At 48.9% G+C, this 22,848-nt stretch overlaps 8 protein-coding genes across 8 annotated transcripts; 7 read left to right on the top strand and 1 right to left on the bottom strand.

Annotated features, from left to right (window-relative positions):
• Window positions 1-789: 789 nt before the first annotated feature.
• AO090701000598 (putative AMP-binding enzyme) lies at window positions 790-2,106 on the top strand (the record flags this gene model as incomplete). The annotated part of the gene is made up of 3 exons (XM_001823370.3): window positions 790-964; window positions 1,014-1,150; window positions 1,207-2,106. 3 exons carry the CDS (start codon window positions 790-792, stop codon window positions 2,104-2,106), a joined length of 1,212 nt encoding a protein of 403 aa, XP_001823422.3.
• Window positions 2,107-2,549: 443 nt separating this feature from the next.
• On the top strand, window positions 2,550-4,690 carry AO090701000597 (glutamine--tRNA ligase; the record flags this gene model as incomplete). The annotated part of the gene is made up of 5 exons (XM_001823369.3): window positions 2,550-3,000; window positions 3,061-3,451; window positions 3,512-3,639; window positions 3,697-4,532; window positions 4,601-4,690. 5 exons carry the CDS (start codon window positions 2,550-2,552, stop codon window positions 4,688-4,690), a joined length of 1,896 nt encoding a protein of 631 aa, XP_001823421.1.
• Window positions 4,691-5,725: 1,035 nt separating this feature from the next.
• Window positions 5,726-8,509, top strand: AO090701000596 (uncharacterized protein; the record flags this gene model as incomplete). Its single annotated transcript, XM_023237235.1, has 1 exon — window positions 5,726-8,509. The coding sequence occupies one exon, from the start codon at window positions 5,726-5,728 to the stop codon at window positions 8,507-8,509; it is 2,784 nt and encodes a 927-aa protein (XP_023092210.1).
• A 118-nt stretch (window positions 8,510-8,627) lies between these two features.
• On the top strand, window positions 8,628-11,369 carry AO090701000595 (uncharacterized protein; the record flags this gene model as incomplete). The annotated part of the gene is made up of 1 exon (XM_001823367.1): window positions 8,628-11,369. One exon carries the CDS (start codon window positions 8,628-8,630, stop codon window positions 11,367-11,369), a length of 2,742 nt encoding a protein of 913 aa, XP_001823419.1.
• Window positions 11,370-12,055: 686 nt separating this feature from the next.
• Window positions 12,056-13,288, top strand: AO090701000594 (uncharacterized protein; the record flags this gene model as incomplete). The annotated part of the gene is made up of 3 exons (XM_023237236.1): window positions 12,056-12,065; window positions 12,204-12,352; window positions 12,953-13,288. 3 exons carry the CDS (start codon window positions 12,056-12,058, stop codon window positions 13,286-13,288), a joined length of 495 nt encoding a protein of 164 aa, XP_023092209.1.
• Window positions 13,289-13,353: 65 nt separating this feature from the next.
• On the top strand, window positions 13,354-14,178 carry AO090701000593 (uncharacterized protein; the record flags this gene model as incomplete). The annotated part of the gene is made up of 1 exon (XM_023237237.1): window positions 13,354-14,178. One exon carries the CDS (start codon window positions 13,354-13,356, stop codon window positions 14,176-14,178), a length of 825 nt encoding a protein of 274 aa, XP_023092208.1.
• A 1,409-nt stretch (window positions 14,179-15,587) lies between these two features.
• Window positions 15,588-16,784, bottom strand: AO090701000592 (uncharacterized protein; the record flags this gene model as incomplete). Its single annotated transcript, XM_001823364.3, has 1 exon — window positions 15,588-16,784. One exon carries the CDS (start codon window positions 16,782-16,784, stop codon window positions 15,588-15,590), a length of 1,197 nt encoding a protein of 398 aa, XP_001823416.3.
• A 4,797-nt stretch (window positions 16,785-21,581) lies between these two features.
• Window positions 21,582-22,706, top strand: AO090701000590 (uncharacterized protein; the record flags this gene model as incomplete). The annotated part of the gene is made up of 4 exons (XM_023237238.1): window positions 21,582-21,649; window positions 21,762-21,787; window positions 22,300-22,356; window positions 22,489-22,706. 4 exons carry the CDS (start codon window positions 21,582-21,584, stop codon window positions 22,704-22,706), a joined length of 369 nt encoding a protein of 122 aa, XP_023092207.1.
• Window positions 22,707-22,848: the final 142 nt, after the last annotated feature.

Here is a 22,848-nt window from a genome sequence, read left to right on the forward strand (position 1 = left end):
TGTATATATGTGTGCTGTTTTTGGTTGTAAATATTAATTCTTGGTCGGATTGCGGGAGTAATCACAAACCTGGGATTAGGGCAATGCATGAATAAAGAACGACAGTAAACACAAAACAACATGTACAGTTGCAACTCCGGAATGATTCGGAAGTAATTCTCAGCTTTGATTAATATTATTCTATTTGGCTTTCCAACGGGTCCACTGCACTATATAAGAACAAAGACGCTCCCCCTCTTTCGCCCCCATCCCTGTTCCCTATCTCCCCACTGAATGATTTCCCTGACTATCCATACTCTTACAAGAATATCTACGTAGAGACATGGTCTCTGCTACTTTTCCACTGCCTGGTGTTACCCACGGCAAACGTATCTTAGCCACTGTCATCGAGAACCGAGCCCAAGACGGCACTAACACTAATCCCTGGATATCGCTTCCCATCAACGACCAGGATCTTTCCGCGGGGTACCGGGATATTACCTTCCAGCAGCTGAACAACGCCGCGAACCATGCAGCTAAGTGGCTAAGCCAGGCTCTTCCAGCGGCCTCTGACCCCTTTCAATGTTTTGCATATGCTGGTCCCAAGGACCTGCGGTATGCGATTCTTGCAGTAGCTGTGGCGAAGCTGCAGAAAGTGGTCTGTTATTAACCGTCACTAAAAGACCCCAAGAAATGCTAGATAAGCTGATCAAGATCTAGATGATTCTTCCTTCGCCACTCATCACGCCGGAGGCTCAGCTGCGTATTCTGGAAAAGAAGAATTGTAAATTGTATCTCAGGCCCGTGGAAATGGCTGGTCCTGTAGATGCTATTCTACAAAAGGCACCGCATGTTGAATGTATCACGGTACCAGGAGTTGAGGAGTTTCTTCGTGGTGATGCAGCATTACCAGTTCTTTATGGTAAGACATGGGATGAGGGGAAAGACGATCCCTGGCTGGTGTTTCACACCTCGGGCACAACAGGTATATTAATTATTTGATAGATTAGGATCATACACTAACTCGTTCTCAGGAAACCCCAAGCCAATCACCTATACACATCGAATGATGGCTGGTGCCGATATCGCGGCCTCTTTGCCGGACATTGAAGAAACTCATATTCATCAATATGCCCAGCGAAGGTGGTACACCCCCTTGCCCTCGCTCCATGTATGTGCTAAATCTCAATGCTTTTATTGATCCTGAGTACATACTGACTAACATAGTTCGTTGGCATGTTGATGAGTCTTGCCATGACTGGGTTCGTGAATATGACATCCGTTATTGGGCCTCCAGCTCCTCCCACTCCCAAACTACTTATCGACATTTTCCGCTACGGCCGGATAGACGGTGCACTTCTCATGCCCGCTCTAATTGACCAACTCTGCCTCCTTCCTGAAGGTATTGAAGCGCTACGCGAGCTAAAATACATCCACTATGCTGGAGCTCCCCTCTCAGCTAAATCAGGAAATTTACTTGCACCTTACACTCAAGTTGTCCCCTGTGTCGGCAGCACCGAAGCAGGCGGGTACTTTACAACTATCCATCAGAACAAGGATGCATGGGATTACCTCTCTTTCCAGAAGCATTCCGGGGCAGAATTCCAACACCGCATGAACGACCTGCATGAGCTCGTATTTGTACGTCGTCCCGAATGCGCAATGCAGCAGATCTTCCAAGTCTATCCAGATCGAGAATCCTTCGGAACAGATGATCTATGGATCGAACATCCGGTGCACAAAGGGCTATGGAAGATTATCGGCCGCAGCGATGACTATGTATATCTAGCCCATGGTGACGGACTACATGCTTCGCTTCTGGAACCAGAGATCATCGCTCATCCTAGCGTGAAGTCGGCGATAATCGGAGGACATGGGCAGATCTCACCGGTTCTTCTGGTAGACTTGAACCCTGGGGTGGAGTTGAACAATGAGGCTTTGAGGGAAAGTCTAAAGCCCTATATTGAGAAGGTCAATGCACATTGTCATGACTGTGTGAAGCTCTCTTCGGAGCGGTTGATCTTCGCCACGAAGGACAAGCCATTCATCTTGACGGTTAAAGGGAGTGTGGCGAGGTTGCAGACCTTGGCTCTCTATGAGAGAGAGATCGCATCTTTGTTTGCTTAGGGGGAAGTACATGTTATTATATTCTGAAGAAGTTAGTGAGCAATGTTCTTCAAATAGTAGTGTCTCCTGTAGATGCCGCTGCGGATATCCAGTACTATTTTACCGGAAAGGCAGTACCTCATGAAGATTCAGTTGAGTACAAAATGGTTCCCTCATAGAGTGCTTGACCCACTTAAACTATTCTTACTGCTCTGAACATATACTGCCAGGGTACGGAGTATAATTCTCTTATCTATTGTTAGGGTTCATAGAAGAGAATGCTTACTCAGCCGCCACGGACCCTCTGATCGACCACGTGACACATGCCCCTCGCGGTCCGGAAAAACCAAGCATAGCGGGGTTCCCATGCTATGACACACATCGGCGGGATTTCGCAACAAAACTTCCCATCTGCGATACTCCACCACTGATCAGTATTTGCAAAGCCTGCAAAGATAGCCACAATGGCCGACGCCGTCGCAGAGGGAGTTGCCAAGCTCCAGCTCGACCCGGAGACGGGCGAGATGGTGTCTAAGGGCGAGCTCAAGAAACGAATGCAAAAGCGAGCCAAGAAGGCCTCCAAGGCGGCTGCGAAAGAGAACCAGCCAAGCAAGCCAGAGACAAAGGCTGCTACACCTCCTAAATCGGCCGAACCCACCCTCGATCCGGATGCTATGTTCAAGCAGGGCTTCCTCGCTGAAGTCTACAACTTGAGACCTTCGCCAAACGTCAGAACCAGATTTCCTCCCGAGCCCAATGGCTACCTCCATCTCGGCCACGCTAAGGCCATTGCGATTAACTTCGGCTTTGCGCGGTACCACGGCGGTGTGACTATGCTTCGCTTCGACGACACGAACCCGGATGCCGAGGAGGAGAAGTACTTCCATGCGATCGAAGATATAGTTCGCTGGCTTGGTATGGTGTCCCGCATGAGTTGGATTTAGTACGCTCCGCTAATTGGTTTACTTCTCCCAGGATTTACTCCTCATGAGGTTACCTACTCGAGTGACAACTTCCAGCGCTTATATGACCTTGCCGAGAAGTTGATTCAGCAGGGCAATGCCTACGTCTGTCACTGCGGTGAGGCTGATCTTAAATTGCAACGTGGAGGTGAAGATGGCAAATCGCCACGGTTCCACTGCGCCCATGCCTCTCAGGATGTGGAAACCAACCTTACCAAATTCCGTGATATGCGTGATGGGAAATACGAGCCTCAGACAGCCTTTTTGCGGATGCGCCAGGAGCTCCTCACGAACGGAAACCCCCAAATGTGGGATATTGTCGCCTACCGTATCCCTAAGAACCGTACCCCCCATATCCGTACTGGCACGAAGTGGTGTATCTATCCATCCTACGACTTCGCTCAGTGAGTGCTTTTTCTGGCATGAAGGTCCTTGAGATTTATGGTTACTAACTCTGGATACAGCTGTCTCTGCGATAGTTTCGAAGGGATCACCCACAGTCTTTGCACAACAGAGTTTGTTACTGCCCGTGAGAGCTACGAATGGCTGAACAAAACGCTTGGTGTTTATGAGCCTATGCAGCGCGAATATGGTGGGTCTTTGTTACTGTAATTGACCCCGCCAAGCTCCTGCTTACGCAAATTTTTAGGCCGTTTGAATGTTAGCGGTACTGTCATGAGTAAACGAGTTCTGAGAGAACTTGTTGAAAAGGGCCATGTGCGCGGCTGGGATGATCCTCGTCTTTATACCTTGATTGGTATTCGCCGGCGAGGTGTACCTCCTGGTGCTATCCTTTCTTTCATCAACGAGCTAGGTGTGACCACGTCACTCAGCACCATCCAGATCACACGATTCGAACAGTCGGTTCGCCGTTATCTCGAAACATCGGTCCCTCGCCTCATGTTAGTCCTAGACCCTGTTCGCGTCGTGATTCAAGACCTCGGCGATCTAGAAGGACAAGAGCTAGTATTACCATTTTCGCCAAAGCAGCCTGAGTTTGGCTCCTATAAGTTGAAGATGACGTCGACTGTTTATATCGACCAGTCCGATTTCCGGGAAGTTTCTTCCAAGGATTTCTTCCGCCTGTCGCCAGGTCAGACCGTCGGTCTGCTCCAGGTGCCCCATCCTATCAAGGCAGTTTCTTTCTCCAAGGACCCGGCTACCGGCAAGGTAACAGAGATTCAAGCCGTCTTGGTAAAAGACGCCCCGAAGCCGAAAGCATATATCCAGTGGGTTCCGGAAGGCTCTCGCAAGGTCACCGTTCGGATTCATAACCCGCTCTTCAAGTCCGAAAACCCCATGGCCGCGGAAGGTGGATTCCTCAACGACATCAATCCCGACAGTGAGACGGTTTACTCTGAGGCCCTTGTAAACTCTGGATTTGACGAGGTTCGCCGTCGTGCTCCTTGGCCGCAGGCCGAGGGCGAAAAGACTCAGTCTGGGCCAGAAGGTGTCCGGTTCCAAGCCATGCGCGTTGCATACTTTGTAAGCTCATCGATTCCTTTTCATATACCCGCGCAGAAACTAGTTGCTAATATCTTACTACTACACAGGCGATGGACTCGGATAGTACTGAAGACTCAGTTGTGCTTAACCGGATCGTGGCGCTCAAGGAAGATGCCAAGAAGGAAGCCGCGAGCTAAATGAAGCAGTAATATGTTACCTTTTCTCAGGAGACCTGAAACAAGACGAAGTATGAGATTAGAGACAACGACAAGACATCCTGATATCCACGACTTTGTGACTCAACCAACGCCCTCCCTCACTAAAGCATCTCCGTACAGATAGATATCGAGAGCATCACCTGAGCCTGGTCAAGTCGGTCTGAATGGAAGCGGCTGAATGAACGCAGCGGGCGACACGTAACATGGGGAACTGGAGCTTAGAACAGAGAGTACTGTAGACTACTCTCAGCACACTTGTCAGGGTTATAGATAGCCGAACATGATCCGCGATATTTGATATATCAAAAGGAGGCAACGTTATTGATTTGTCGCAATTTGGAGCCAGAATGATTCTGACGTAAATGGGCATAGTACATTTATGAACCATATTTGACTCTAAGTTACTCACCCTCAACAAATACTTAGACTTGTTGAATAAATAGCAAAAGTAGGCTAAGCCTAAACAACTATATTGAGGAAAATAGGTAAATCCAGTCACGCTTGGAGAGAGATGGTCACGGCTCGTGTTGGCTAGGCTGCGGAAGCTGTCCCACCCCACGTCTGCCTGCTCATCTTAAGAGCATTAATCTGCCATACAGCAACAGTCCAGTATCTTGACGACAACCATGGACAACGATGATTTCGTGCTCGTGGAAAAGCAAGGTGGGTGATTGAAGTCAATGTTGTATGTAACATCATCATCGATGTATTTCAAGCTAAATGATGTTCCCCAGACGGAGAGTCAGCTCACAGCGGTGCGAACATCAGCTCTAAACCTACAACCTAAATCCCAGCTCATTCTCCATAGCGACCAGTCAGGACATTGGACAAATCAAATCCTGGTTGTCTCCTACAGAGTTCGAGACGGAGGGCAGTGAATATCAGAAACATCTGAATGCCCATGCCTCTGGGACCGGAGACTGGCTGTTCCAAACAGAGCAATACCAGGCTTGGCATGATGCGAACATTAACACATTATGGCTTCAAGGCATTCCTGGCAGTGGCAAGTCTGTCATGGCCGCCAAGTTGATTCGTACCCTCAAAGAAGAAGGTATACCGGTGACGTACTTCTTCGCTCGCCAAATCATCAAGGCAAACAGCGAACCCCGACAACTTGTTCAAGATTGCTTGTATCAGCTTCTGGATCATAGTGTTCTGCTTCAGGCGAGGCTAAAGACACTTCTAGCCCAACACCAGGACGTGGATAACATTCCATTTCATGAGCTCTGGGATCTTTTCTTATTTGGCCTTGACACGGTGCCCAAGGTATATGTATTATTCGACGCACTGGATGAGCTTGCAATCGAGAATGACGGTTTTCTACAATTACTACAGAAGCTTGGGCAACAGAACCCGGAATCGGCCAAGTTAATAATAACCAGTCGCCCAGAAGCTCATCTCCAGACAGCGCTTAGAGGCTCCTTCCGGAACCGTATCCGTCTTACAGGGGCAATGGTGGACCAGGATATTGCTACATACATAGCTCACCGTGTAGCTAATCAGCGGGATAATCTTGCTGTGTCAGAAAATCGGTCAACTATCCAGGACAGGCTCAGCCAAAAAGCACAAGGCTTATTTCTCTATGTCCGTCTCATGCTCGATCAGATACTTCTGCAATCTGAGCTGCCAGTGGAGAAACATCTACAACACCTCCCTAGTTCTCTGGAAGAGATGTATGTCAGCATATTGCGCGAACATTCTTCGCGTTCTGGTGCTAGCCAGCACTTTCAATACTGGCTACTCTCCTGGGTCACACACGCATGCCGTCCACTTCGTGTCACGGAATTAGCAGCTTTGGTCAATTCTTGCTCTGATCGTAGCGGGCTAAGTAGCTCGCAGGATGCAAAGATCATGATACGTACTTCATGTGGCCCACTTTTGGAGATCTTAGATAACGAAACCGTGCAAGTTATTCACCACACGTTTACCGAGTTCCTCTTAGACAGCAATCGCAGTACTGCGACAACTCCCATTGAAACTAGCGACTCGTTCCCCGTCATAACACCTACTTCAACTCATCGATCTCTCACTCTCTTATGTGTGGATTATCTTCTATCTGGTTGTTTCAGATCCTGGTCATTGTCTTCACGTCCGACCAAGCCAGCAGACCATGAGGCAGACCGCAAGCGGCTAATGGTCCACTTCCCATTCCTACAGTATGCATCGCAGAACCTACTCTATCATGCAGCCAAGTGTGATTCCAATGATCTAGAGTTTATATTACAATTGGATTCTCTCTTTCAGAAAGATAGACACAGCTTCGAAAGCTGGAAGGACTTCCTATTCGCAAAAGAGAACCAGACAGTCCCCGATCGCCTCCATCCACTTCATCTCGCCGCTCAGGCCGGGCTTCCGGCATATACCCAGCACCTCCTAAAGGAGCATAGGGACCCGGATCTTGCTGACTCTTGTAATCGGACGGCAGCTACTTATGCTTGTATATATGGGCATTCGGAGACTCTAGCGGTTCTTTTAGGTTACAAAGCCTCGGTTACCATAAACGATATTGACGGCCTAGCACCCATTCACCACGCAGCGAGGGGTAACCATGTCAAGGTCGTGCAACTCTTACTTGAGGCTGGTGCAGACCCCATGTCTCCGAAGTCCTGTGAAGACCAAGGCCACTGGTGGTGGATACCATCTACAATAGGGAAGACGCCGGTACAATATGCGTGTGAGCTAGGTCACACAGCTTGTGTCTTAGAACTGCTACAGAACCTGGATCTCCCTCCAAAGAGCACAGTCCTTCCTCATTGGGCGTCGGCTACAGGTCAATGGAAAACTCTCGAAGCCCTTCTTCGACACCCCGTGATTCTGAAAAATTTGAACAAGAGAGACGGCTACGGCAACACAGCTTTGTTTCTAGCTGCGCGGCGCGCTAGCTCGGAGGCAGTTCGTATCCTGCTTCATTATGGTGCCGATGTGGATGGGAGATCGGTCAAATTAGACAGTTCCGAGGCCCCATCTGACTTAGATATCGCGATGAATGGAAGGGGACAGACTCCAATCCATGCTTGGACGGCCGCCGGATACAGAATTTGGAGTAGAGGGGACGTTTGCAGCATGGAGGAGTGGAAGAGAACAGGCATTTTGCTGATCGAGGCGGGTTGCGATCTTGAAGCAAAGAATGATGCCGGTCAGACTGCACTGTTTGCCTGGACTAAGCAGCACATGTGTACTCCCCGTGGATCAGATAGAACAGAGCGATTCGTGGAAATTCTGCTTGAACATGGTGCCAATCCCTGTGCGACTGACAACAAGGGAGATACCCCCCTTCACAACCTAACAAGAGATAACATGAACTCTAGGGTTATCAAGATGTTTGTGAAAGGTGGAGCCGATATCAACTACGGTCGGCAGGGAGACCTTGTAACCCCTCTTATTTCCGCAGCGATCTGCCGAGGCGGCGATGTTACGCCGTTCATCGAAAACGGGGCGGACCCTAACCTGCAGGACTCCGATGGCAACACGGCACTCCATCACATTTGCACATCATGGTCGCTTAGGTACTCCGACGTGCAGAAATGGTTGGAATTCGCAGATCCCACGGTCAAAAATAAAGCCGGAGAGACCTGCATATATAAGCTAGCGTTTGGAAGCGATGGCTACGAAAGAGTAAACGCTATCTCATTGTTCACGGAGAAAGGGCTAGATCTTGAATCTCGAGATCGAAGGGGAAGGACAGCCCTACTGGCTGCATGCGCAAATGCAGAGCCGCACTTCATCATCGGATTGCTGGAAAATGGTGCCAATGCAAAAGCGATAGACTTTCAACACAAGTCCTGTGAGTATACCTGAGATATTATTGAACTTCTATCTGTCCTAATAGTCCAATTTAGGTCTTCACCTAGTTGCCCAAGTGCAACTAACGCTGCATGGGAACGGAGAGCAAGACTTGAATACAACGCTGAGAGTTATGAAGTTACTCATTGAAAAAGGAGTTGACATCAATGGGATCGACTTGGATGGAAACACTCCATTTCATGACGCGGCCGTATCAAGCGGTGATTTCCTCCCCGTGCGAACTAGGCTCGAGGTGATTCTTGGACTGGGCGGGCTTGCAAACACAACAGACCATCGTGGGCAAACAGTTCTACACAAGGTAGCCAGTCTTCCTAACCCGAGCACCTGTGACCAGATAGACTTCCTCTTGCAACCCAGTCTAGGCCTAGATGTCAATGCACGAGACAATAAAGGCCTTGCGCCTATCCATTGTGCTTCTTCAAATTCAGGGATTATCACATGGCGACTTATACAGGCAGGGGCAGATATGCAGGCTCTATCACATGACGGTCGAACTCCACTACACTTCGCGGCCGCCGCGGCGCAAAGCAATGTCGTGGGCCTACTGTGTAAACTATATAAGGAAAGTTCCTTGTCATTAAACCAAAGGGATGAGCACGGTTGCACTCCTCTGCACTACGCAGCTAATTCAGGGAATTCTGAATGTGTCTATCACCTGTTGCAGGTTGGAGCAAATCTTAACATCACAGACTGCCATGGAAGGACCCCGCTACACATGGCTGCAGAGCATAAAGTCGATGTTGCGGCACTAAGGAAGCAGCGTAAACATAGCGGGGAAGAATGGTGGACACGAATTATTGATGGATCCAACACATTGGGACCTTTTATACACCCGCTCCTGCAAAGCCGGAGAGGTGATGCATATTGGAATCTCAGCTTCGTTATCGAGCGTGAAAGCGAAGCATATATGATGCAGGATATTGTCCACTTACTGCTGTCTGCAGGCGCCGACTTCAATATGCGAGATAGCTCTGGTCAAACTGCCTGCGATGTCGCTTTACATCTAGGTCACGAAGAGGTATGGAATGTGCTCTCATGTCGCAGGGAGCAGCGTGAAAACAGAGCCTTAATGGGTCAACTGTGTTCTTTAAAGAGTATGCATGCTGAGGAGATCGTTCAAACTCTAAGTCTAGAAAGGTCGGATGCCTATAGCCTTCTTCAGGCGGCTATTTCGCTGAGAAACCAGACTATACTGGACGCTCTATTAGGTGCCGGAGTGGACTTGATGACCAAGGGCCCTGACGGGCTGACCTCGGTACATTACGTTGTGCACTGGGGCCTCTTAACCACGATGAAGACTATGGCACCGTATGTGAAGGACATTAATGCTTTCTCTCCCCCGTTGCTCCACACTGCAGCGACTCGAGAATTGTCCAACTTGCAGATGATAGATTTGTTGGTCGAACTGGGTATCGATGTCAATGCTTCATATCAGGATCCCTTCGATGAGGTTGCCAACGCAAGCACGGACAGACCAGGCCCACCAGCCCCAGAATACACGGCAACACATATTCTCGCAGCAGGCGGGCAGTGGTGGAACATTGCAGCGCTTGAGACTCTCTGCAACGCAGGAGCAGACCTTGAAATCACAGACTCGAAGGGAAACACCGTCCTACAGTGCGCGCTTGCCGGCGAAAGCCAAGGTCCAGGTAGACATGGCTTCTGGAGAGATGAGACTTTTGAGGTGGTTCTAAGGCATGGCGCGAATATCAACAAGCTGTCGCCCAGCAACGAGTCCACGCCTCTTCTCGTGGCTTTAAAAACCAAACGAGGTTGTAAACTCGTCCAGAGACTCCTTGACCACGGCGCCGATATAAATCTGGGCCCCGTACCTGCCTTATTTGTTGCCATAGAAAGTCGCGATTGTGAAGCTATGGCCATGATCCTGGACGCTGGTGCGGATGTCAATGCGGTATACTATCCAAAGAGACGATATGGGGCGACTCCCGAGGTGGAAACACCCCTCCTAGCTGCGGCCATGGAACCAAGAGAAGTTGGAGAGGCGATTATGGCCCTCCTCCTGCAGCGGGGAGCAGACCCGTTATTAGAGCTTGAGGATAGCAACAGTACAGTCTTCCATCAGATCGCCCACTATCATGGCCGCATTGGGCCCATTTTAAGATCTATGCCTGATGTTCTCGACGTCACAAACCGCAGCGGCCTTACCCCATTGCTGAGTGTTTGCTCCTCTGTCGATGGATATTATACAGGCGAAGAGTCGACATCAATTGAACTAATACATGCCGGCGCAAATATCAACGTCACGGACAAGGACGGCTCAACTCCTCTCCACCTTGCCTGTCGTTCCGGCAAATGCGCAACCGTCGCCCTGTTATTGGAAAAGGGTGCATCCTGTTCCGCAACCAACAACACCGGTCTGCTTCCTCTCTACTACGCTCTTAGCTACGCGAATGGCGACAACGAAAGATTTGAAATGACCAGGGCATTGCTTGACGCTGGTGCAAATCCCCTCATAACAGGTCCGAACGGCGAAACAGCACTACACATTCTCGCCCCACTTCTAGTATATATTAGCTCCTCCTATGACCACCGATCAAAAGAAGAGATATACCGCCAGGCTGTGTTCGAAGATCTATACAATCGCTTCGTAGAATCTGGCTGCGATGTCAACGCCCGTGACGCCCATGGAAACACACCTTTGTTTCCGTTTGTTCGGACAGTCCAGAAGCGAGACGAATATGGCATGGGCTCACCGCCTGCAGAAGACGATGTCCGCCAGATGTTCCAAGCTCATGATATATTTGTGGTTAATGATAATGGGGATACGTTGCTACATGCTATCGCAGCGCGGGAAGATACACCTGAGAGCGAGAGTGAGCCCGATGGCGTGTAGTTGTTCGAGGAGTTGATGGCGCGTGGCTTGGATGCTAAGAAGGAGAATAAGCAAGGGCTGACTGCTTTGGATGTGGCTGCAGCTCGTGGGATGCAGGGGATCATGAGGTTGTTTGAGAAGGAGGGGTAGACAAGTATATCCTAAGGGCCATGGTCGGGTGGAGGAACGCTTTTGAGGCTGTGGTCTAATCAAACTGCATAATAACACGGACAGAGTACATGCATAGGTACCGGATATGGGATTATAAGTGAGAATCATTACTCTCTACTCGCGAAATCCGGGCTCAAGTGCTGTCTTGGTCTAGTTTGTGAAGACACGGCAGAGTAATTTAAATATAAACTAAGGCGCCCTCCGTGGGTTAGGGTTAGCGTCACGGACCACTGGCATACAACTGCAGGATCAGCGATGCCAACGGTTATGACGGCAATAAATAGATATCCCAGATTCCATCGACCGGTCATATTAAAGTAAGTACCAAGCATAGCCCAAGAGTCTCCACCTCAAGCCCTACTTTGGACCCCAAACACAGCCCCTCCCAACAACACACTGCAAGGCTGCCGACACGTCAAACGTTCATTGGGTTTTAGATTCTGCCACTAGGATGCTAGCACGAGAACTAAGATATCCCGTGTCATGCAGATCATACTACCAGTTTTATTTAGTATAGAGCACAGCCTGAATACGAGATGAGAGGAGGTGAATACTCTCCTCCGCCGTGCTGGCGGATTACTCCACATCCACAATTTTAGCAATATGCCTCCAGACCGGCAGAATGAGACCTCACGATCAGACTCGCCTATCTCAAGTGTCCATTCCCACGAACACATATCGCAGAGCCAAGATCATATTTTATATGCAGATGGGCTGCGGCTGACGTTTCATCCACCGGTACCACCAACTCAGAAGCCCTCCCCCGAGATAAGAGAGAAAAGAAACCAAAGAAGAAACTCCAGACGATCGATATGGACGCCGAACTCGGACTGGTACGTTTGGGAAGTGCTGGCTGTGATCCTATCAGCTGCAACGCTCATCGCTATCATCGTCATACTCGCCAAGTTTGATCAGCAGCCGCAACCGACCTGGAAGCATGTATCGCTGAACTCGGTCATCTCTTGGCTGAGCACGATCTCTAAAGGATGTGTCTTGTACGCTATCAGCGAGGCCCTGGGCCAGTTGAAGTGGGTGTGGTTCGCGCAGGAGACACGACCCATGCCGAATCTCCGGACGTTCGATTCGGCTAGTCGGGGGTTCTATGGAAGTGGGGAGCTGATATGGACGTTGCGCTTTCGGTGAGTTGATAGACACACTGTTCTGTTTCTCCTGTATCTGACACTACTGGGCTTTGCCCTGTGTATAGTCACTTCGCAGTTTGGGGTAGTTTGGCTGTGATTCTAGCGCTAGCGTTTGAACCCTTCACGCAGAATCTCATTCATTACTTTCCGAACTCAGTTGTAGACTCTTCGCAAAGAGCCTTCCTGGCAAATAGTACATACTACAACACCACCGGGCCACCATTACAGAACCACGCCAGTAAGATAGCTCCCATACTTTGCAAATAAACTATAACTAACACAAATCACCAGTCGTCTGGGTCGACCCATCTCTCAAAGCAAATGTCTACAACTCACTTTTCAACAACGACCAGTCCAAGCCATGGGCGACCCCCAAATACATCTGCAACACAAGCAACTGCACCTGGGGCCCAACAGCGGCCATCGAAGTCCGCGCGCGCTGCTCCAACGTCACAGATCTCCTCAACACAACCTGCACCACCGTCACAAACAATCCCTCCGGCTACGACGGAACCACCAACTGCACAGCAGCCCTCCCACTCGCAAACACAACAGCATGGTTCCTCTCCGGTATGGACGTCCTGCAACCCCTATCCATCGCAACCGTCCACGCCTCCACAGCCCTAATCTACAAAAACGCCACCCTCCCCCCAATCCAAATGGTCTCGCCAACCAATCTATCCATGAACACCATGTTCACCGAAAACACAACAAAATGGCACGCAACAGAATGTTCCATTCAACCGATAATCCACAGTTTCAACGCCACAGTCACCAACAACATCTACAACGAGACCACAATCGCAACCTGGGAAACCAGCTGGGCAACCTGGGACCAGGACCTCAACATATCCGACTCCGAACTCCAGAAGATCCCAGCAGGAATGTACTTCAACCCACCATGGGGTCTAGAACAAGGCATCACCCCAAACACAAGCTTCATGTTCTCCGATCTCGCCGCTTCCTCTCTCGATACTTTCTTCCAGGATCTATTCACGGGTGTCTGGTTCATGCGGTCTATGTATAGTTCTTCGTTTATCCCGAGTTCGTTGAATATGTACGCAGCCCCGGATTTCATCCAGGTGATGGCGATTGGGAATATCACCGGTTGTGATGTGGGGAGTATGGATAAGTTGCAATGTGCCATGGAGAATGTGGCTGCGGCGGTGACAAAGTCGTTCCGTGATTCGGTTTTCATTGCGGATTCGGATCCTGTGAGTGCCTCTATGGCGGTTGGAAGGGCTATGGCTAGTGTGAATTATGTGGAGGTGAGGTGGCAGTGGATTGTGCTGCCGGGGTTGGTGTGGGTGCTTGGTGCTGTGACTTTGGTTGGGAGTATGTGGAAGAGTCGGGGGGTGAGGGCTCCAAAGTGGAGGAATGATCCTGTTCCTTTGTTGTTCTTGTTTCGGGGTCGGGGGGAGGATGCTGTTGGTGTGGCTGAGAGGGAGGTTGAGGAGAAGGCTGAGGGTTTGAGGGTTAGGTTGTATGAGAGTAATGGGAGGATGGCTTTGGGGTGATCTGTGGGATTCCATCTTGTTCCGTATCTTGGTTTTGAAGCGTTTATGGAGGTAGTTTGGTGGATGTAATGAGATATCCTAATGCAGGATATGCCGGCAGATGTCTTTCAATTAGATTCTATGTCGAGTATAGTACATGCAGTGGACATGTTGCCAGCAGGTCATCAAGCATATAATCTCCTCAAATCAGACTTAACAGTATCCGACGAAGTGAAACTACAGTGTCCCACCCCTTCCACACTTCCCTCGGAACAATCCAACGGTGCAAATGTCTCCCCCAACATCACCAGCCCCAGAGCAGCAGTGTCGATCTCATCCCCAAGATTTTGTAAAGGTCGGGGGGTTCTATATATTGTAAATATTGTTTTGCACTTTCCCTCCGCCCTTCAACTTACCCGTTTATTGGGTGGCAGAATACTAAGGTCTAAAGGGACTAATAAGAGATAGATATTCCGGGTGGTGGAAGATAGTAAAACAGACCTAATACAATATCACCTAGATCCACTGGCCAGAGACGTGACATAGGGCACGTTTACCTGTTACGGCAAGGATTGTCGTAGCATCGGCTGTTGAGCTATTAACCGATATAGTGAGACTAGTTTCCTCATATATATGACCAGGGGTAGGGCTGACGAGCACTTAGTCATATACAGGTTGACCTGTCAAGTAAGGAGATGGCATAATCTGATACGGCTTCTCTGGATACAGCTGCATGAGACTCATGATCCCTGTTTACTCTATTCTCTACAAATATAGAGGCAGATATATATATACACCCCCTTTCGGTATATACAAACACCCCTTCCGCAAATCCTCACCACCCACACGTCGCAGAATAAAGTTCATCTGAAACAGGACCATCTTTGGGTCTATGCTTTCTTTTGATCCTTCTGGTCTCCGCAGTCTAAGCGACGATCTGGGATGATGTGGGGATTGTTTCAGGGTGAGATTGAGGGTGAGATTTAACAAGGGGGTGGATGTTTATTTGCTTATTTCCTCAGAATTGAAGATCTATAGTTGCGATTCTGTCTCATCTGGTAAGATGCTTACTTTGGTCCGCACACGAACCACGTCGCGAACATGATTGGTCGTGGTTCAGCTTGAGGTTCTGGTTCTGGTTCCGGGACGGGCAGATGGTTCCTGAACCAAGAGTGGTATTACATTGCTAGTAGGAAAATAAACGGTCTAGAGACAATCTCATTCTGATCACGGCGAATCCCGTAGTAGTTCCTGAATGATTGATAGACCTATAATCGATCCAAAAGCATAGCGGATCATAGATACACGAAAAGTAAGATAACATAGCTTCTATAACATGGTCAATTGACCCAAACATGCTCGTACGCCAATAGTCGCCAACCAGGACCCAGACTGAAACGGAAAACAAGAGAGAAAAGCATGCACGAAACTCATTTCACCTCGTTGGCGTCGGAAAATGGACTTTCCGTTCGCTCGGGTGGGATTCGGCTGCTTCGATTAGATCTGGTGCCCTCGTCGGCCTCGAGTCGAGACGACAAGCGCGCCGATGCGCGTCGGTTTGTCTGGGGGTTTGGCTGATCCTGGAAAGGGCTCTGCTCAACGGCGGGTGAATCCTCGATTACTGTCGGGCTCTTAGGCGCCGGTGATCCGCCCTTTCTGGGTTGGATGTCCTTCGCATGGGCCTCTTCCTCGTCGGATGAATTAGCATCAAATCCCGAGGTCGGGCCAGGTGGCGGCTTGGTACTCGATGCAGCCGAGGTAGATGATTCCGACTGCTCCTCAATTGTCTGCACGGCCGGCGAGGTGGCGCTAGGCGTAGCCGTGTTGCTATTGTTCGGATTCTTGTTCTTCTTTTTAATGCTGCCCTTCACCATAACCGGTTTAGCAGTGACCGTGCGTGCCACGATAGAGCTGTTGCTATTCGATTCGGTGATAGCGGCGCGAGCGAGCTGTGCTTGCGTGATGGCAGGGACCGCAGGCGCATCGGGAGGCGCCAACGTATTTCCCGATCCCGGAGGGTTCCCTCCGTTGTGAATGCTGACCACAGCGGCTCGGGTGCGCATTGCCTGCTGAGCCGGCATGGGGCTCACAATCGCATTATCGCGGTAAATCGTCGTGGCAACGCTGCTACGCAAACTGGGGGCGATACTTCGATGCTGGCGGGAGGCCTCAGACCAGGCCGAGTCGCGCAGGTCACCGGGCATGAAGAAGTGCTGATCGGGAGCGGCACCCGGAAGCGGAGGAACTGGCGGCACCAGGGGCGTTTCCGGGGGCGAACGGTTGGTGACTCCAGGGATGTAGGCGATCTGGATGACGTTCGAAGCGCGAGTGAGCACGGTAGAAGCGATCGAGTTTGTCGACTTCCGTGCCTGGCGAGCATCGGTGAAGGTGCTGGATTTTTCGCCGTCGCTGGTTCCTTGTTGTTGGGCTAATTCCTGACGCTTCTTGCGGACGAAGAACCACCATACCAGGAAGGTGATGAGGGCCACAGCAGCAACACCACCAACCACACCACCGGCGATGGCCCCTACGTTACTTCCTCCTGACGAGCTACCCTGCGAGCTCGAACCGCTGGACGTCTTAATGCATTTTGTGGTGGCGCACTGGTCACACGACTGACTGATCATGGTACATATTTCGCCCGAAGAGCATGACGGGCACGTCGGGGCAGTTGAATCGCATGAGACACATCGTTTGAAGATGGATCGACCGGACAGGACTTGGCGCCGATGAAGTCAGTACATCAACCAATGCGACGGGCCAGAACTAAGGACCTACCGTTAGAAGAAAAAGACGGGTCGGTTGGGTAGAGGGACATGATGACGGTTTGAGAATAAAAGGAATAAGAAGGGGAGAAAAAAGCGGATATTGGGAATCGTCGTTAAAATGAAAAAGGCTGGCAACACAGAAAGAAAAAGAGTGGCTGGCCGGTCAACGGCGTAATGAACGTGTACTGAAGATTCAAAAAGAGTGGAAGGCTCGAACGGACGTCAAGTCGTGAGCGTTACGATAGGATCATACGTCGGAAAGCGTCTTTTTATGAGAAAGAAAGGACGGAGGGATTGGGCATAGTCCTCCACGAACAAGAACAGTGGTGTTGATGGTGGTTGTCAACGGTGAATTTTGCTGCGGACGACCGGTTAAGGTCGAAAGGTCTGGCGAGGCACAGCGCAGGGACAAGTCAATTTCTGCACATTGATAGGTGGGTGTTGGAGGTTGACGTCGGGGGGACACGCGTTGCGGCTGCCAGGGGAAAAAACGGATATCAGAGCGGGACCCCTGGGAGAGGGTCAAACGGGTATCCAGAATTGATAGAAGAGAAGGGGGGAAGAGGAATGGAACGAGGGATAAGAAAGGTGGAGGAAAGCGAAATAACAATAACAATAAAGATGATAAAGAGGTTCAAACGAGGGAAAGAAGAAAGTGAAAGGAAGGAGGACAGACCTACTAATCAGACAAGAGGAGAGCGAGAGAGACGGACGGGTGGACGGTGGAATCAGGTGGAGAGCAACTGACTTTCGTTTAATTAATCGGGATGCTTACGTCCACTCACTCCCGTGGCTTATCACCACCACCCCCGGCTGGGCAAGTGGAGTGCATGCACGGGACCAAAACGATGTAACCGACAGAAAGAAAAGCCCTCAATAAAGAAGAACATGATCTTACTATTCCATATTATCCCTGTTCCCCTCGGTGATGACTGTTGGTGTACCTACATATATTCTGTACCACGCTGTCGAGTCTGTCTCGATATGCACGATGTATACATATACAGCACGGAGTACGTATGTTTCTAATGGCGGGTACATTATCAATATGACTATTGGGAAACTATCTAACGGCTGAGTGTGGGATCTCCAACGGGAGTATTAATTAGTAAATCAATGATATGATCACTCAATGAAGGTACTTCCTCTTCGTACCTACATAGCTAGATGTACCCCTGACATGATCCATGGACCGACGGTTGCCTTTCCCAAGGGACGGAAAGAGTGAGGGGGCCACTTGCACTCCTCGGGGAATTAAACCAACCATCTCGCCATGTCATACACCACCACTTCAGATCGTTAGTGCTGGCCGTGGCTCCAAGAGAGATGACGGGCGTGTCTGGAACTCGCCTGCTGGTCTGGACCCAATCCACGTTCTTTGCCGGGAGATTAAATTGTGGCCTCTCCACCAATGACCGTCCGCTGTCGCAGCCCACCTGTTGGCCTGAGGCACAGTCACTTTGCAGTCAGCAAGTCACTCGAAGGGGTAACAACATCGCAGGGCTGCATTGCACTGCCCATGCAGGGTTCCACCGTCCCCTGCGGCTGCTGACTCTGCCAGTTCGTTACACTTGTTACCTTCCGTCATTGGTTGACTGTCAGATTGCGCCTTTTCCCTCTTCGGGTCTTTTCAAAAAGAAACGTTCCGTACCTATTCATCCTGCCAACTCTATGTTGTTCGTGGAATGTGCACACTGCATAGTCCGAGGTTCCGTGAAAGCCTCGATCATTCATCGCCGAGATGCCCTGAAGGCATTGAAGAGCCCTCACCGTCGGTTCCTTGAACTCTCGGCCGACGAATATCTGCCGTGATACTTTGCAACCGCTTTGTCTGCTGTGGAGCTTGTGTGCCACAGCTGAGTCGGTTTCAAGTTTCAATTGTAGTCATCGTCAGTTCCTGTGCACGATCCAAGACTGGAACTAGATAATGACTCTAATAAGCCAAGCTCACTCCACCTCTATCTGTCAAACCATGCCCTATGATCTATCGTCAATCAGGAAATGACGCTTCGTATCGGACCACCTCATTATTATCTAATCGAAAAACATCCATGCCACAGTACCATAGGTCATCAATCACTGAGTTTGTGGCGTTGGCTGGAACTGCTCTGTGTACTCCGAATAGTTAGGATTGCAGCGTGCTCCGTGAAAAGCTTAATGTATGACATTCATGAAAGAGAAGAAATGGTAAATAAGGGGACTCGGTTTTAGGCTTCTTGGCATTGTAGTGAGAGAGTTTGCACCATAATAGAAGCTACTGGGATTAACGTCAGATTAAGAATGTAACTTACGCCTGCAGGATGATAGATCCTACATCAGACACATCTGCGTCTGTTTCTTCGGGACGCTTCAATACTTGGAATTACCTCAAGCTTGACTTTTAATGTGTCAGATAATGAGAACTTTGACACAAATGTTTTGTATACTCCGTATGTCTTGGGCCTAGGCTTAACTTAGTCGAGTACAGTAGCGTTTGAAAACTCCTCCACGATGTAGACCGTGAAATCGAGGCCAAAGACCTTATGAACCAGAGAAGATGCAACGCTCGCTAACTCGTTATTTTACTTATGTGTGTTACTTTTTTCTCCTGCTTCCGGTTGAATTCGAGATAGACGGTTGTTGCAGAACATAATCGTGTGCAATATAGAGGTAAGCGAGTTGTTGAACTTTGATTACTCAAGAATGTGGGCTATATATATATGCTATAGCAAATGTATATACTACGAGAAAACTTAAATGGAATATGGAATGAAATGAAAGGGTTTTCATTAGTTATTTGTACGCGACAAAGTCGATGTTTCTACAGTGTATATGTTTCAATATATATTTCGCAACGGTAGGGCCGAGCCCACCAACTCAATTATATTAGTAAATCAGCTATTAAAGCGACAGAATCTATTTTACACTACAATTCACATCAGATAGTGATTAGATCTTGTAGCAAACATTAACTTTCCCTATGGAAGTAGTGTGCGTGTTGAGTTTTGACGTTATGGGCTGCAGTATCCTCCAAAGTTAAATCGTGGTCGATAGCATTACAGAGACAAGCATAGCAAGTATCGACACTGATCGGCTCTGATATGATCGAATGATCATCTATGATAACCATAAGGCCATGACCGCATCATAATCCCAAGTCGATCTTCTGCACTGGAGTGATACTGAGTCAGGAAGCTGGGACACTGACTTGCCGAGGACGGTGGCTGAGCTTCTGATAACCGATATGATAACAAACACTTCAGCCACACTTTGTGCAACAGAATATTACTCATAATTTTTTAACCTATGATTTTTGTTTAGTTACCCCCCATCCCCCCTCCTTTTAGACTACGTCAAACAAACATGAAGTGATAGATACTAATCCATGTCACTAGTTTCACAATAGTGGCACAGTGCAGTGGATGGTCACTAAAATTTCCAAGAATAGCAAACCACAGCTCGAAGGAGGGGGATTGAAGACAGCTGAACCTAGGTTAGCGCAACCCCCAAAGTGTGGCAGTGATCGTCATCGTCTCCAGCCCAACTGGGAAACCCTGAAAAAGGACCAAACCATGTCAACGTTTGTAATAAGTGAGAAGGTTGGGTGAAGGGTGGAAACGGGGGTGTCCCTGAAAATTACCTATCCTTACGGAGTAGCCTGGACAGCAAGTGTGAAACCGCGGCTGAACAGGCTGTCAAGGCTAAAGCCGTGTACAAGTCGCCCATTGGACTCGTCGTCTCCTTCCGACGAGCTTGGCTGATTTTAAGGATTTGAGGCTAGCGTCCTTGGTGGCGTCGGGTTGACCAACGGTTGATTAACACGGCCTCTTGGGTGGGCAACCACGGTCCCCGCAAGGCTATATTTGGCCGTGTCACTATCCTCCTTTGGGTCTCGTCGAACGAGTCCCACCCCCTGAGAAGAGGTGATCCAATATCCCAAGTGTTTGTCGGACGGCAGTTGGCGTACCGTACCGAACCGTATGGTAATTACCGCATAGGGCCTGTTCAGGCGGTGTGGGAATCAACTAAAAGTCATGAATCGGGTCAGCCGTTCCACTATCAATAGAGTGGTTGGTTGGGTTTCGCACACTGTTCTTGATTCACTGAAGATCTTCTTGAATCTGTTCATGGGAGGCGGCACCCTTTTGTGATGCTCAATGTGGATCAAGTGCAACACGAATAACTCCGAACGTGTTGTGGTTTCGCGGTTTTTTCTGGCGATGTCGTGATAGAGTATAGACTTCGACCATTACTGCGCGGCTATCTCCTTCCCCTGGCAGTTCAGTCATGCTGACGAGGGATGTGGAATGCTGGGCCAGCAGGGAATGTCGGCCATGATTTCTCGCCAAACGCCTCTGCCAATGGAAGGTACTGATCGCGTCACACTTTTTCCACTGACATGCGGTGGCGAGCTGCTTATATGGAGCTTGATCTTGAGAACCACAGCTGGTTGAATGCCAATGATCAGAACTTGTGGTACTCTGTACTAAAGGAGACTCTACATATACATGTATATTCAAATTGACGAGAGCTGTTACACAGGGCGCAGACCCTCAACAATAATTGGTTTTATGTATAGACATTCTATTATGAATATTATTCTTCATGTGGGGAGATTCAATGCTTGGCTGTATCAGTAAATAGGGAGTAAGATCTCAATTTGAGTCTTTCTTACAAATGCATATCCTTTTTTTCTTTTTTCTGATTTATGTTTATGCAAAGGAACGAGAGGTCTCAAGTTCACAGTATGTTTAGATGAAGAACTCAATGCTCCAGCCTAAGCCACTGCTTCTGATACACAATAGTTAAGTACTTGATTGAAGTGTATTGATTTCTTTAATGTATTCACCCAAACAGGGCAAATGAGGAAAATGGATCACGGGGTGGGTAATAAGTATTACAGTGGTAATGATCTTACCGGGATATAATACACGGATGGTTGTTGACCCTCTCTGGATGGAGTCCTTTCTGAAATGGTTTCTCCCCTGACATCCAATCCATTGAGACCCTAGGAAAAAGGAGATCACGGATGTAGAGGCATGTACGATGGGGAATTATTGTCCGGTGAGTTCATTCTTTGGATTGGTTATTTAAATCTAGGTCAATGATTATACAGATACGGATCCAAGTATCGATAAAAAAATAAGTCCTATGAATAATGTAGGAATTTATATTTGTCTGAATATTTTCTTTTCTTTTTCTTTTTACTGTTTAAGATCACAGTCTACTGGATCTAGTGTGGACGCCCTAAGCCCGAACCAGAGATTTGGTCAAGAATCCTCGTCTCCACCCAAGACAACCCCCCAAACTTCGCCTTCCCCCGACAATACACTGGCTGAGGCTAAAATACAAAAAAAAACATAATAATAACTCGACCACTCTAACGGTGTGAAAGGGAAAGGCTGTCTTCTCGTATCCAATTTTTTTTCTCATTTGCAGTTGGCTGTGCTCTGTAAGTACGTTCCTTTGACTTGCCTCTCGTTAATAATTTTTTTTTTTACCCTTTCCCTTTGATCACCTGCCCCCTCAAATAAAAATATCCCAAACTCCTTTTTGGGAAAAACTTCTTACCTTCCTTCCTCAGTTTATACACGCTTGTTTCCTCTTCCTCTGGACGCTTCGTGGTGCATCCGCGATTGGGTCTTGCACAGTGATACTGTCTTCACTCAATCCCGCACCTTTCTGATTGAGTACGCGGGCTTCTTTGATAGCCCTGGCGGCGTCTTCCACGTTCCTGCTGTGCCCGCACTCCGCCAGCTGTCCTTGAAATTCTTCGACATCTCTGGTGTTTTTCACACTTAACTTCCTACGACGTCGCCCTTTCGATCCGTGCAACCTCGCGGTTCGGTTCATGTTTGTTGTCACGTTGACCGAGTAGTATACAATTGTTCTATTTGACTTTCCTCCGGTCCGGGGATCTCATTACCTTGTTTTTCTGATACCC

The sequence above is a fragment of the Aspergillus oryzae genome, chromosome 5, assembly GCF_000184455.2.
Source record: "Aspergillus oryzae RIB40 DNA, chromosome 5".
Lineage (NCBI taxonomy): Eukaryota > Fungi > Ascomycota > Eurotiomycetes > Eurotiales > Aspergillaceae > Aspergillus > Aspergillus oryzae.